Source organism: Opisthocomus hoazin, chromosome 2 (assembly GCF_030867145.1).
Source record: "Opisthocomus hoazin isolate bOpiHoa1 chromosome 2, bOpiHoa1.hap1, whole genome shotgun sequence".
NCBI classification, from domain to species: Eukaryota; Metazoa; Chordata; class Aves; order Opisthocomiformes; family Opisthocomidae; genus Opisthocomus; species Opisthocomus hoazin.
Window position 1 is genome coordinate 80,768,210 of NC_134415.1, and position 12,829 is coordinate 80,781,038.

Here is a 12,829-nt window from a genome sequence, read left to right on the forward strand (position 1 = left end):
AGCATAGTGTCAGTACTTTTCCTAAACTAACCACTCCATTGGGTTTCAAAGATGGCAAAAGAGGAGGAGGGTAAGAGAAGCACGTTGTTTTGGAAAAATGGAAGAAAGTTTAATGTTGAACATATTTTTTTATTATTATGCATGTATTTACTATATGTATAAGGCAGAGGTTGTGCTGCACCTATTGTTTTTGTGCTAGTTACTGTAATACAAAATGCCTGTGGTTTTGGCTTTATCATATCTTGCAGTGGTATCACCAAATAAATTTTCTTTTAGCTTATTCTACCTTTTTAAAAGATGCCTAATAACGCAGATTGGAAGTATTCTTTCTGGAGTCTGAATGCAAATAGGATATATGCTTAAAGTTAATAAAACGTGTGTAACTTTCACTTCACTGGTGTGATACATGCTTGCGCTGTAAGACAGGTAATCTAATACTGATGTACAGGCTCTGGCTGAGTTCAGTTAGTCAATTTTCTTGAACTGATTGCTGTTGATTCTAATTTGTTCTGTCATATGGTCTGTTAAAAGTATCCTTTTTTTTCTGAGAGGTTGAAGAATCAGACTGTCATTGTTTCATTTACTTAGTTTTCATAAATACTATTCGTCAGATTTTGTTTCTTTCTATTTCTACCTCGAAGAGCTTTAAAGAAACATTTTGAGAGCTGCAACGTTTGCAAGCTTTGTATAGATAGCATCAGCTCTCCAGAAAGTATTCAGTAGTTTGAATGCTGAAGAGATTTTATATCTCATTTCCTGTATAGTAATAGGAAAGAACACTACCAGTGACTGTTTTAGCTTCTTGAACCTGGATTGTCTTGTGATTAGCAAGCATCACATCATGGAGTCCCTTTAGACTTGGTGATGCAGTAGATCGCTTCTGGTCTTTTGTTTCTTTGAGACAAACCTAGTGTAAATCTTGAAAATATTTAAATAGAAAAGTGTAAAAACTAGCTTTTTTAAATTTTTCAAAATTGACTGGCAAAACCAGCTTTATACATCTATTTAAATTATCTGGAATTGAACAGTAGTTGGTTTCTTGGTGTGCAGTAGTGACCTTGAGTCATGATGGAGACTGTCTAAATAAACAGCAGGGTACCAAGTTTGTCCCAGTATGTTCATAATCTTAGGTAGATAATGGGAGGAAACTATGAGTTTTCACTGAAATTGTAACAAGAAAGGAAAGAGAGGCGTTTTACTTCAGCCAAAAACAGATCTGTATTTTCTGTTAAGTTTTCAAAAACCATGGTGTTTAAACTAGAATTAAGAAAAAATAAATTATAGAATATAGATATAGACTAAAAATATAATTTTTCATTCTAAAATTAAGTGAAGAGTTACTAAACTGATGGAACATTGAAACGAAGATCAGTAGTCTAATTATGATCTGCAAATTAAGGCTCTGATGTTTCAGAAAATCTAAGCACATTCTGCCAGGAACAGCTCCACTGTTTTCAGTGGAATTGCTTTTCTAAGGAAAATGCTATCTGCAAATCATTGTTGCAGGAGAATGGTAATCCCCTAAACAGCTGAAGCTTGTTCCAGGGAAGACTCAAATACCAGAAATGAGAATTAGGCTGAGCTGGTAGTTTGCAGAGAAAGAATAGGGAGCATTAATGTTTAGTCTTTTTAAGTGTAACTTCTGCATTCAGAATCAAATGGAACTTGCTAGTAATATTGCTTATTCAAATTATTTACTTTGCACTGTGAGGTCAGATTTCTTACAGTCTGTGTGGTTTCATACATGATTGGGATGTAGTTTATCTCCTTTCAGCTGCAGCTCTTCTGTTTTTCAGTGAGATTTTGGAGGAAGTTTGAAATGTAGTTTGAACTTCATGGTCTGCAGCACTCAGACCAAGCTCCTGAAGGAGGATGGAGCTCTCCAGGTCTGGAGAGCGCCTGGGGCTTCCCACTGAAGTTGTTGGGGCCAGGGGAAGATGGTCTCCTTTCCTGCACGAGGTGTGTGCTGGGGGAGGGTCTGTGTCACCCAGTTATGGAGCAGGAATAGGTCATCAGACTGTGCAGTGACAGAGACTACAGAAGGAAATGGATCAAATCTTCCTTGAGACCCTGCAGCTACAGAAGCCTAAACCTACAACTACATTGAAGGAGATGAAGGCAGAGTCTGTGATTATTGGATTGGAAAATAGTCTCCTAAGATATGGAAGAGCTGGAAGCCTGTGACTTCTGGCAACAGGAGGAAGGCTCATTCTCCACCTGCAGTTCTGTAAGTACAGGATGGATTCAGTGCTCTGGTTGCAGGTGAGGGACTGAAAGCTCTGTCTGATAATGTGTCTGAGCTAGCTGAGCATCTGCAACAAACTCTCACCATGCTATAGCCCTTGCTAGTCTCTCGTCTGATCCTGAACCACAAGATCTCAACCAACCCATTGTCTATCTCAGTTTCAGACATCTGAGCTGCTCTCTCACATAGAAGACAACCCTCTTACCGCATCTGCCCTGCCTGTCTTTCCTGAGCAGCTTGCGTCCATCGATCCGCAATAGCATTCCAGTTGTGCAGGTTGTCTCACCATACCTCAGGTAGCCCAACACTGTCACAGTTATGTCACTGTATGTGGAGCTCTAGTTTCTCCTGCTTGTTTCTCAAGCTGTGTGCATTTATGTACATATGCTTTGTGGTAGACTCTGTTCTATGCTCTTCTGTCGTTTCCAGATCTCTCTTGTAGCTGTCACCTTTCACTACTTGCTTTCCACCCATGTCCATTAATTTATACCTATCTGTGTCTTGTTATTCACACCCCTGTTTATGTTATAAAGCTCCCCTCATCAGGCTGGCCAACCTGAAGGCAAAGATACTTTTGCCCCACTTAGGTGGCTTCGTCTCTCCGTAGCAGTCCTTCGTCTCCAAAGAGTTCCCTGTGACTGTAAAAGCCAAGTTCCTGTTGTCACACCAGCTACACCACCAGTTATTGACCTGCAGTTGTTGACCGGCATTCATGCCTGTCTGAGCCTTTCTCCTTCAATGGCAAAAATTGTGGAGATGTCACCTTGCCCCTGGAGCTGTAAAGTCGCTCTTGATACACTCAAATGTTCCCTTGCAGCACATACAATTTGTGCTGATGTGGTTGAACAGCACGGGCTCATAATCCAAGCAGGGGACAAACCTTTCCAGTCTGTCTGCAGCTTCTTAACAAGCGGCAAACCTCCGCGGGTAGCGAGTGAGATTGGCAGATGGTGGAGGGCTCTGTCCCCTGTAGGAGGGAGTCTGCTACTGCTGTGACTGATTCCTCTTGATGTGGATGTGCTGTTCAGGATGCTCTGATGCTTCCTCAGACCTGCCAAGCCCCTTGTCTGCCATCGAGGCACTGACGGCAGGTGGAGAAGGAGCCTGTCTTCTCCTGTCAGAGGTTGCAAGGCTCTGGTCTTGCCCATCTTGCGAGTCTCCATTCACCACTCCAGCCACTGCAGACCCTCTTTCTGTGCAGCTGGGAATTCAGGCTCTTGTCTCTGCAAGGTCTCAGTGATGATGCCATCAATCTTTCTTTATCTTCCTTAATGCAGTGTAGCCCACTGACCTCCTGCAGCTCAACCTGGTGACACAGCTCCTCCGCTAACACACAGCTCCTCCAGGCAGGGACACTGCCTCTGCTCGCCCCAGCCCTCAGTAGAGGTCCCAAGCTCTCCTGGCAGCTTGACACCTGGAAAGCTGCATCCTCTCTCAGGAGCTCTGCCCAAGTGAAGGCCTCTGAGGTGCCAGCGGTGGTTTCTTCAGCAGATGCTAAGAGATGACACCCTGTAGCTTGTTACCATCTTGTCTGAGCACTTGCACGTAGCCTTCAGCAGTGTTTCTGTCCCCTTTATGTGGATTGTGCTCTAGAACTGGTAGTTGCATAGGTGTCTCTCTAGTACAAACTGGATGAATGCTTGATTGTTCTTAATCAGGAGTCAGTGGAAGAGAAAAGGTCAAAGCATCATTGGATCAGGCATAGCTGACATACTGTTTGAAAACGCTAGACTTTGCTTAAAAGGTCTAAGAAAAATTTATTTCTTGCTGAATACTAAAGGAAAAGGTAAAACTATTTTCTGATGCAGCCAAAATATCCCTCAATGAGACATTGGTTCATAGAAATAACTAAACACCAGATTTTGGCCACTTGATATACTTAGTACCCCAAAGAGTTCTGGAGTATAGGATTTTTTTTGTAGTAGATTTATCAGTTCGTGTGACATGTCTTACTGAATTACCGCAGTGAATTATTCTGATCTGAAAACAGCCTATGAGCTCATGCTGTCACTTTCTGTCCTGGGTTCAGAAAAGTATTGTTAGAAAAGTAGTAATTAATTTTCCTTACTGTCCATCTGTGACTTTCAAAAGGAATTTAAGTACTTAATGTGGTGTTCTCCAGGACTTCTCTTGCACTCTGAAACCACCTTCTGTATAATAATAAAAGCAGTAATAAATTGACAATGGCTGAAAGTCAAGGTGCTGTTACATTTTTATAGATTGAAGACTTTCCAGAGCTCATCATTATTCTAGCAACTTGTAAAAAAAGATTTGTGGTCTCTAAGACGTTTTTCTCTTTGATATTTTTCCCATTATTTCCTTTGAGAAAGTTCCACACAGTCTGTCTAGCCTTGGTTCCCACTCTAGTTAAGACCAATTTTATTTCAACAATCTAATAATATTTTTTCAGAATGAGATCTTTCTGGACTGGAGGTTTCCATTAGTTTTTGTTCTGTTGGTTCTTCTCTATTCTTTTTTTTGGGGGGTAAGTCTTTAAAAGGTCCTCTGGGTTTTTTGATTGCTTTTTTTTTAATTCTCCTGGTTACTGTAGGTTCTAGAGAGCATTTGTGTATTGCTTTAATTGTAATGCCTATTTTTCAAACAGAAGTTCAGAAACAGCATTGCAGCAGTGCCACTGAAAGCAAGATCTTTAGTGAGGGAATACTGACTCATAGCACAAGGTGGTAGATATGTGCTTAAGAATGGAGTGAGGGAATGGCAGGGTTTTTTCATTCCGTGTACAGATTGGCGGGTCCTGTTTTCTTATCAACTTCTCTCTTGATATCTCCTTAATTCTCTAGCCTGGTTAAAAAAAAAACGGGTTTTATTATGAAGGGAATACAAAGAATAGTTTTGGTATTGTTATATGGAGTGCTGTTGTTTCCAGGCTCTTAAAAATGCTGGGAACTGTATCTCAAAAATAAGCGAAATACAGCATTATGTGCAGGCATTACTTAAGGCTTTTATTGGCTTCAGATTAAATGCCAGTGTCTGACAACTGGAATTTGAAGCAGGACTTGTCTTATATCTCAGGATTGCTTTATTCCTGCTGTGAACTGTACTCTTAATGGAAAGCTGCGCTTCTGAATAAAAAATGATTTGTCTTATGGTCTACTGTCTTCGTTAAACTCATGTGTTCTGCTGTGGACCAAAGTGAATTTTGGGCTGGCCTCTTTCAAAATAAAAAAACCCCATATCAACTGTGTAAAGCACAAGGATTTTACTGAAGAAAGCATGAGTATATAGACTTTATTTTGTAATCTACACTGGGTAGAAAATACAGAGGCAGGCCAAGAACTGATGCTTTTTTTTTTTGGTAGCTATCTATTTTGTTATATAAATTGAAAGTAATTGAAAGTCATTGTTCATGTTTGTCTGATTATCAAAGGAAATCTGATTTTCATTACTTAGCTCACTTGGAAAACCACTTTTTCATGGAACTCTTGCTGAATGTCTTGCAAGATGGGTTTGGCAGTTAGTAATAAAGAAATCTTAGTGGTAAAAACTTGAGCATTAGCAGTGAATCTGGATAAATCTGGATACGCATTATTTATATTCTTTATTCCCTTTGTCAGGAAAACACAGTTCTAGATATTTTAGTTCCCCTTATTCTTCCTTTTAAGAAGTTACAAATGCAACAGGTAAGTTCAAGAATTGTAGTACTGTTTTGTTTTTCTATTTTGCTGTTGTGATTTTCTTCACTTTGGGGTTAGCTCACCCGTAGAGGGTGCTAAAGCACTGCTGTGTGAGAGTTTAGCAGGTCAGGAAATCGGCTTGGCACAGGTGCTTTTAGAGCAAGGCTCTCGGTTATTGCTTTGTGGACTTGCAGAACGTATGTACGTGCCTGGCTCTGCGTCCTGTGATCAGTCCCATTAATTCCGTGAAGCTACTGAGTTTGCGGTTAAGTGTGTGGTTATCCCTTTGTAGGATGAAAAGCTAGTAAGGCTCTTTTAGTTCTTTTTAGTTTTTTTGAAAGATAAGAAAATAGAGCTTGGTATGCTGAATGCAAAAAAAAAAAAAAAAGTTTTTGATAAAACTTTACCAGTGTCTGCAAGTGGGAAAATTGCAAAGACCTATCTAGCATTACTGTGGAATTTTTGTGTATGTGATATATATTCCTTATATTGCTGGAGGCTGTATGTTCAAATTAATTTAAAGGAGACAAAGCTGTAAGACAGAAGTGAATATTTGGAGGAAGCACATTCTTTGTGTAACTCCTTTAATCCAGAATACCACCGAAATACAAACTCCAATTAATTTTTTTCTCCCATTTTTCTTAGTTTGATAGTAAAGGTACAGAGTTCATCTTGATCTGTCCTCTTTCAACCCTTTTACAGATATGTCATTTTTTCACTTTACTACTTACTCTCTACAGTGACATCAGTCAGGTGGGAGAGGGAACAGATGCTAAGGGTCGATGTGGTATAAAACCATGGCGTTTAAATATCTGGAAGCATGTATACTTATCAGTCAGACCAGCTATTCCTACCGTTATCAAGCTTTTTAACTAAAAATACTGTTTTTAAGGATTCCAAAGAGCAGCTGTAGGCCACTTAGGCTGTTGCAAAACTAGCAGTGCTTTGTGGGCACAGCTTGGAGACCACTGATTTAGATATAGAGCTTGTAAATTCCAGACTTGATTCTGCCAGAAACTGTTGGTCATTTATACCTGCCTGTATAACTTTTCTGAATAAGCAATAATAAATGTTAATTGCTGGAGTCAAACAGCTAATTTTTTTTTTGTGTGTGTAAATGTAGGTATGTAACTTCTATACATACTGTTAAATGCATAGCTTTTATTTTCATTTAATATCTCTTCATTTTTAGGCATTACCCAATTGGTTTGCTGTTTGATCTCCATGCGTCAAATACAGCCCTTCCTTGGAGCATCACGGTGCATTTCAAGGTAAAATTGAAATACACCCTTAATTAAGAACAGGTGAGCGTGGGATTACAAGAAATTTAGAAGCTAGGAGAAGGTTTCATAATTATTTTATGAAGAAGTGAATGGTATGACTGGAAGGTGACAATGTTCATTCTTCAGGAATCATCTAAAGTTTTCTGTAAATCTGCAGCTGTTTTCCATGAGATTGTGCTTTCAAATGACCTTCCTTTGAAAATGATTCTATCATAATCTGAAAATCCAAAACTGTTTTTCGAGATAAGTTATGACACTGTCAGTGCAATTGAATGGGTGTAAGGGAAGAACTTTCTATAATGCTTTTAGTTCAGTCAGCTGAAGTTGACTGAAGATTGGGAAGACTGAGAAGTGCTCATCCTTTTAGGCACATGAGCATGGATATGAGATACTATAGAGATCCTTGAAGTCAGGGAATGCTGTTGTACTTCATGTGGGTCTCCTTTAGAAAACTGAGTGAAATGAGCTTGGTCTTGTGACAGCTTATTCACAGGAGAGACATTGTTTTGACTACACATTGTAGAACCATTAGGTATGACATCATAGCACTACTGATCTTTGCTCAGAAGAATACTTGTGCGGGGTTGGCTTTGGTACAGGATTCTTTCATACTACGAAATGCGTTGAGACAGTAATCCCATGTATGTTTTGAAGTCAAAATCACAACTAGAAATCGTGTTATTTCTTTGAAACTTTAATTTCTCCATTGTGAAATAAACAATGCAATAGGAAAACTGATTTAAAGGAACACGCTAGGTTAAGAGGCTTGACTTTAGAGTGTGAGATTTGAGATGAAATGAAAAGCATACTGGAAAGCAGTTGTATTGAACATTTTCATTCAAACAATTCTTTTCTTGAAGGTATTTTAGAAAAGGTTTTGATGACAGGAGTAGTCTGATTCTTTTTGAAAGTGTGCACTGCGAACATACATTCTTATGATCTGTATTTCTGCGTGTCGAAACTTCTGAAATGACTGGCTGAATGTGAAGATGGGGATGTTTTGGAAACCATTGTAATTGCTACACTTCTGTCTGATACATGTCAGGGAGAGCTGGGATGAAGAAACTTCCAGAGTGTTTTGAAGAAACTGTAGGATGTCTACTTCCATAAACCATGATTTAATTGTTACGCATTCTGAGAGCTCTGGGAGATTAACAGTGGCAGTGTCTGGATGTTGCCATCCCAAAGTGGAACCATCTTGGAAAAGAAGTTGCAGCACCACTATGCTTTTCAATTTCATGTAGTAATGTAACCTGATTTTAATGTCCTTACATTGCTGCTTGCCAAAAGATTAGCTTATTTGTTTGTCTCAAAGGTGTACATTAAAGATCAGCAGAAATAATTTACTGTTAAGGCAGTATTATTTTAAAAGCTGATGTAATTTAGTTTTTTAAAATGTAACACTTTGGATTAAGCACCTGCTTAATCTCTTTTCCTGTTTTTGATGTAGTCTGAAAGTTTATTTAAATAAACCCTTCTTAATCCTTGAAGTCAAAACATAACTGAAATATATCAAAATATGTCAAAATGTTGAAGACATTTTCATGTGTTACAGTTTCTTACAGCTAAATAGTTTAGGTGTGAGATTCCTGCCTGGATTGTTCTTTTCATTTGTGAGTAGTTATTCTTCAAAGAGCCACAATTTTTATCTGGTGTAATTGAACACTATTAGATTTTTCTGGGGTTTAACTTTTGCTGTCATGGTTTTCTTCTTCCTTTTACTAAACCATGCAGTCAGCAACAGATATCTCAAGGACATCTGTAAAGAGTGTTTTTTAACTTCTTACCTTCCCAGCTGTTTTCTTCGTTTAAAATTAGAAACATGAAAAATGTTTATTTTTGTTGAGCAGAAGTTTGAAAATTGATAGAAGCTTGTAGCTGTCCTCCTGTGTTATGTATGCAGACCAAATAATAAATGCACTTGTTGTTTGCATTTAAGAAACAGTTTAATCATTTGTACTTCTGGTATGCAATAAAATAACATACATTTATATCTCTAGTAAAGTTGAAATACAGTTGCCTTAAGTAGTCGTAGAAGGACAAGCTTGAACAGAGTACTAAGATCTGAGAATCATGAGAAGCTGTGGTCTGGGAAGTTACTTTTGTTACCCAGGTGTGGCTTTATGAGCAGGAGGGAAACTCTATCCCTTCCTGTTAATCTCATCTCATGCGACTCTGTGGCGTGCTTAGCACTATTCGTGTTCTCAGCATGGTAAGCAGCTCTCCAGATTTTGAGCAGTAGATAGGAGGTGGTGAACTGCTCTGGAAATGGGAGCAGGAGAGGAAATTGGGTGTGCCAGGGGAAAGGGTTACGTTCTCTCTCTGCTGAAGCCCTTATCTGCTGGTGACTGCCTCTCCACCCATGACCTGGTGTAGACGAGGAGTGACTGAGTCTGATTTTGTACGACAACAGCTGTCTTGGTTTTCTTAGCTAAAAATTGAGTCAGGTGGAGCAAAAAGGAAATGCTTTTCTTTGTAGCATGTGGATGAATTGTGGAAGCCAGAAGTATAAATGAGAGTTCTTATAGTTAAGCTTTTTTGGAAAAAAAGACCACTGATGGTAACTAAACACAAATACATGGATGCTCCCTCTGCCACTAGATATGTTCCTTATGGTTTTTAATGCCATATTGTCGGTATAATTTTCTGCAAACATAGTCTAATGCAGCTAGACTGTCATAGTATAAACAGATGTTTTGTGAACTAGGACTGTAGATAAATGTGGGTGGAATGGAGTTATGAAACCAGACTGTTGAAATTACCTGTGATGTTTTTGGAACAGTTTTATGTGCGAGGTCATTTAGTGCTCCTGTCTGTAGAGATGATACCTACTTCTTTATGACCAAGTTTATGCTGCAAGTGTCTACTGGTATGTGAAACAAAACCAGTACTACTTGAGCTTTCTAAGAAAATCAAGAGTCAACCCCTAACTTTTCTTTCAAAGATACAGAACACAGACCAAGTAAGACATTGCCAATATGAGTACTTTAAATAAAAGCTGCTTATGGGATCTGTTAAAACTTTCTGCAAATCTTATAGCTGTATAGCCAGGGATGGCTACCAGCTTGTTTACAATTGTCTCTTTCTTCAGGGAGCTGAATAAAGTTATTTACAGTTAATCACTCTTTCCTCAAGTAGAAAGAAGGCAAGTAGAATTAAAAAAAAGAAATGAAAATATAAGCATGTGTTCTTTATTTAAGTGTAAAACTTATTTTTCTGTACCGTAGTTTATAAATCAATGGGGATGCCGTCTTTTCTGTTGGTAGTCTCATGCAGGGGAAGCTGTTTAATATGCTTCTTGTAGATGCAGCAGTGTTGTGTTCTAAGTTATGACTTCCATGTTTAGGTTTTTCAGCTTCTGCTCACAGTACTGCATTAGAAATGTGTCAGTGTTTTTCCTCTAAAGAAAAGAGTAGACAGCACTGAGATTGATGGAGTGTTTTCCAGTCTTCCACAGTCTTATCCCTTAGAAGTTGGGAAAATGAATCATGCCACACCTTTGTACTGCTGTGGCTAGATTCCATCTAACAACTTAGCTAGTTTTGACCATTTTTAAATATTGCTATTCTGCAGACCACACTGTACGTTCTCTGGAACATGTCCCCAGGGAGTGACATTCCCTGTAATTTGAAATTCATTGGAACAAAGTCAGCAGGGAGATACCTACCTGTAGAATGTCCAAAAAGAGACCCTGCAGTTCAATATTTAGACATATAAGTAACAGAACAGTTGTTGTAACAAAACTGTTGTTTTCATAAACTTAGCTATAACTTTGGCTTTTAACTGTGAAAGTCAGTTTTGAGGTTCCTGTATTACTCGGCATTAGGTACATTCCACTGTTTCATCTTCATTTGAGGGATGCCAGCGTCTCACTTTGAATTCTTGCATGTAAAGAACTTTTTTGATCTTGAAGTATGCTATTTCAGACTGTTCTGTTCTTCTGGATTGGTTACCAGACTTTTTTTATTTGAACAAGTAAGCTAAACTTCTAAAAGTATTTTACAGGCCTATACAGATGTCAACTGGCAAGTAACAATCCCAGTAATGTGTTCCATTCATCTTGGGCCCAATTATGCTGAGGCACTTCAGCTTTGTAGTGGAGCAAGGAAGCAAGGTCTGCCCTAGAAGGAGAACTTTCCTTTTTGCTCTGTCCTCTTTAATGTGTTTATACTTGTCCATCCTCATGAGAAACAAACTATCTCTGTCCTTAGATTTCTAGTCAGCTCTGTCTACATCAGACCTAAGTAACAATAGTACTTCGAGTTCAGTACCAAACCGTGTATACTTCAGTGGAAAAGATATTAGCAGTCTTCTCTTCCCTTTATACTCCCGTTTTTGGAAGATACTTATCCTTTTGATCCACAGTTGCCAGAGTCTGGGTCCGCAGTCATAAGGAGGAGTCACTATATGAAATTCCATTATTGAATTTCCAACTCTTTTCAATAACCTGGTGAGGGGGGAATTGTCTTTCTTGTCTTCAGAATTCCCTTCAGGTAAGGCAATCTGCAGCTTCTTTTTGTATTGGCAACTGTTAGTTGTTCTTGGATATTCTGAGTTCCCGTAGTTTGAAGCAGTCTTCACTATTTTTCCTGGATTTATGTGGAGGAGGGAGAGTATGGGTTTTTCCAGCATTATATTGCTCCTACTGTGACATGTTAACTATGTTTTAAAAGCCTTTGAAAAATATCCCGTTATATATACTTGTATTTCCAAAGTGGTTTTGACACCCCCTTACAAAAGCTTTTTTTAAATAGCCAATTTGTAATGGGTGAAGATGAAGGGTCCTCTAGTGGAATAACAGATGTGAATTAAAGTATAAAAATATGTGGCAAGCCCTTGTTATGAAGGGCTAATGATGCCACTTTGGTTTGGTTCTGGGGATTTGCACCATTTAACGTAATGATAAGCAACTGTGAAGAGAAAGTGAATAAGGAGGGGATAAAACATGCTGGGTTTTTAAACCTTTGGAAACTAAAGACAATGAATTTGTGGTAGTGAATGCTTGTGTTGTAAAATGACAAATGATAGTAAGTGTCAATAGAAGAAAAATCAGGGGAATAACAACCCTAATGGTATATCTATAGAATGCTGAACTGCTGATTAGTTAATTTCCAAAGAAATCTTTTTTTGTACTTGAACAAGATTTATTACCATAATTCCTTAATAAATAAGTTGGGAAAGGTAGTTCTCATTTACCGAGGGAAAGAAAGTTACATGAGGAGTGGTAACTGTGGATGTGCAATGCTGAATGCAGTACGCCAACTCTAACCGAATAAAAGGGTTTTATTTGGAATGCAATAAAGTCACATGAACTGGTAGAAGGCACATGTATTAGGTAAAGTTTGAGTGTACAAGGATTTCCAGTATCTTTGAGAAAAATGTTTATAAATGATAAATATGCTATAATTCGTATATGCTATAGTAGATGGTTCTTGCAGGAAACATTTTTGAAAGGCCTGCATAGAAATGGGTGCTAAACTGGCACTGGGAGTCAGTAGGAATTGGATGTTTCTCATTTACTTCTCCCCCTCTTCTGTTTGTTGCCAGAGAATTGAACATCTGCTTGAAAACATGTTAAAACTCTTAATTTCCTGAATTTTGGATGTAAGGACCTAAATGCATCCACTGATGTATTTAAATGTATTTATCAAGTTGACGTTGGGTGA

The 12,829-nt window shown here is 38.5% G+C and overlaps 1 protein-coding gene across 4 annotated transcripts in view; it reads left to right on the top strand.

Moving 5' to 3' along the window:
* ATG5 (autophagy related 5) overlaps window positions 1–12,829 on the top strand; it is an 85,747-nt gene that overhangs the window by 11,260 nt on the left and 61,658 nt on the right. For all 4 annotated transcript variants that reach the window (XM_075414295.1, XM_075414298.1, XM_075414296.1 and 1 more), the window contains exon 4: window positions 7,073–7,151. In XM_075414295.1, the coding sequence (XP_075270410.1) occupies window positions 7,073–7,151 (79 nt within the window). The remainder of the gene's footprint in view (window positions 1–7,072; window positions 7,152–12,829) is intronic.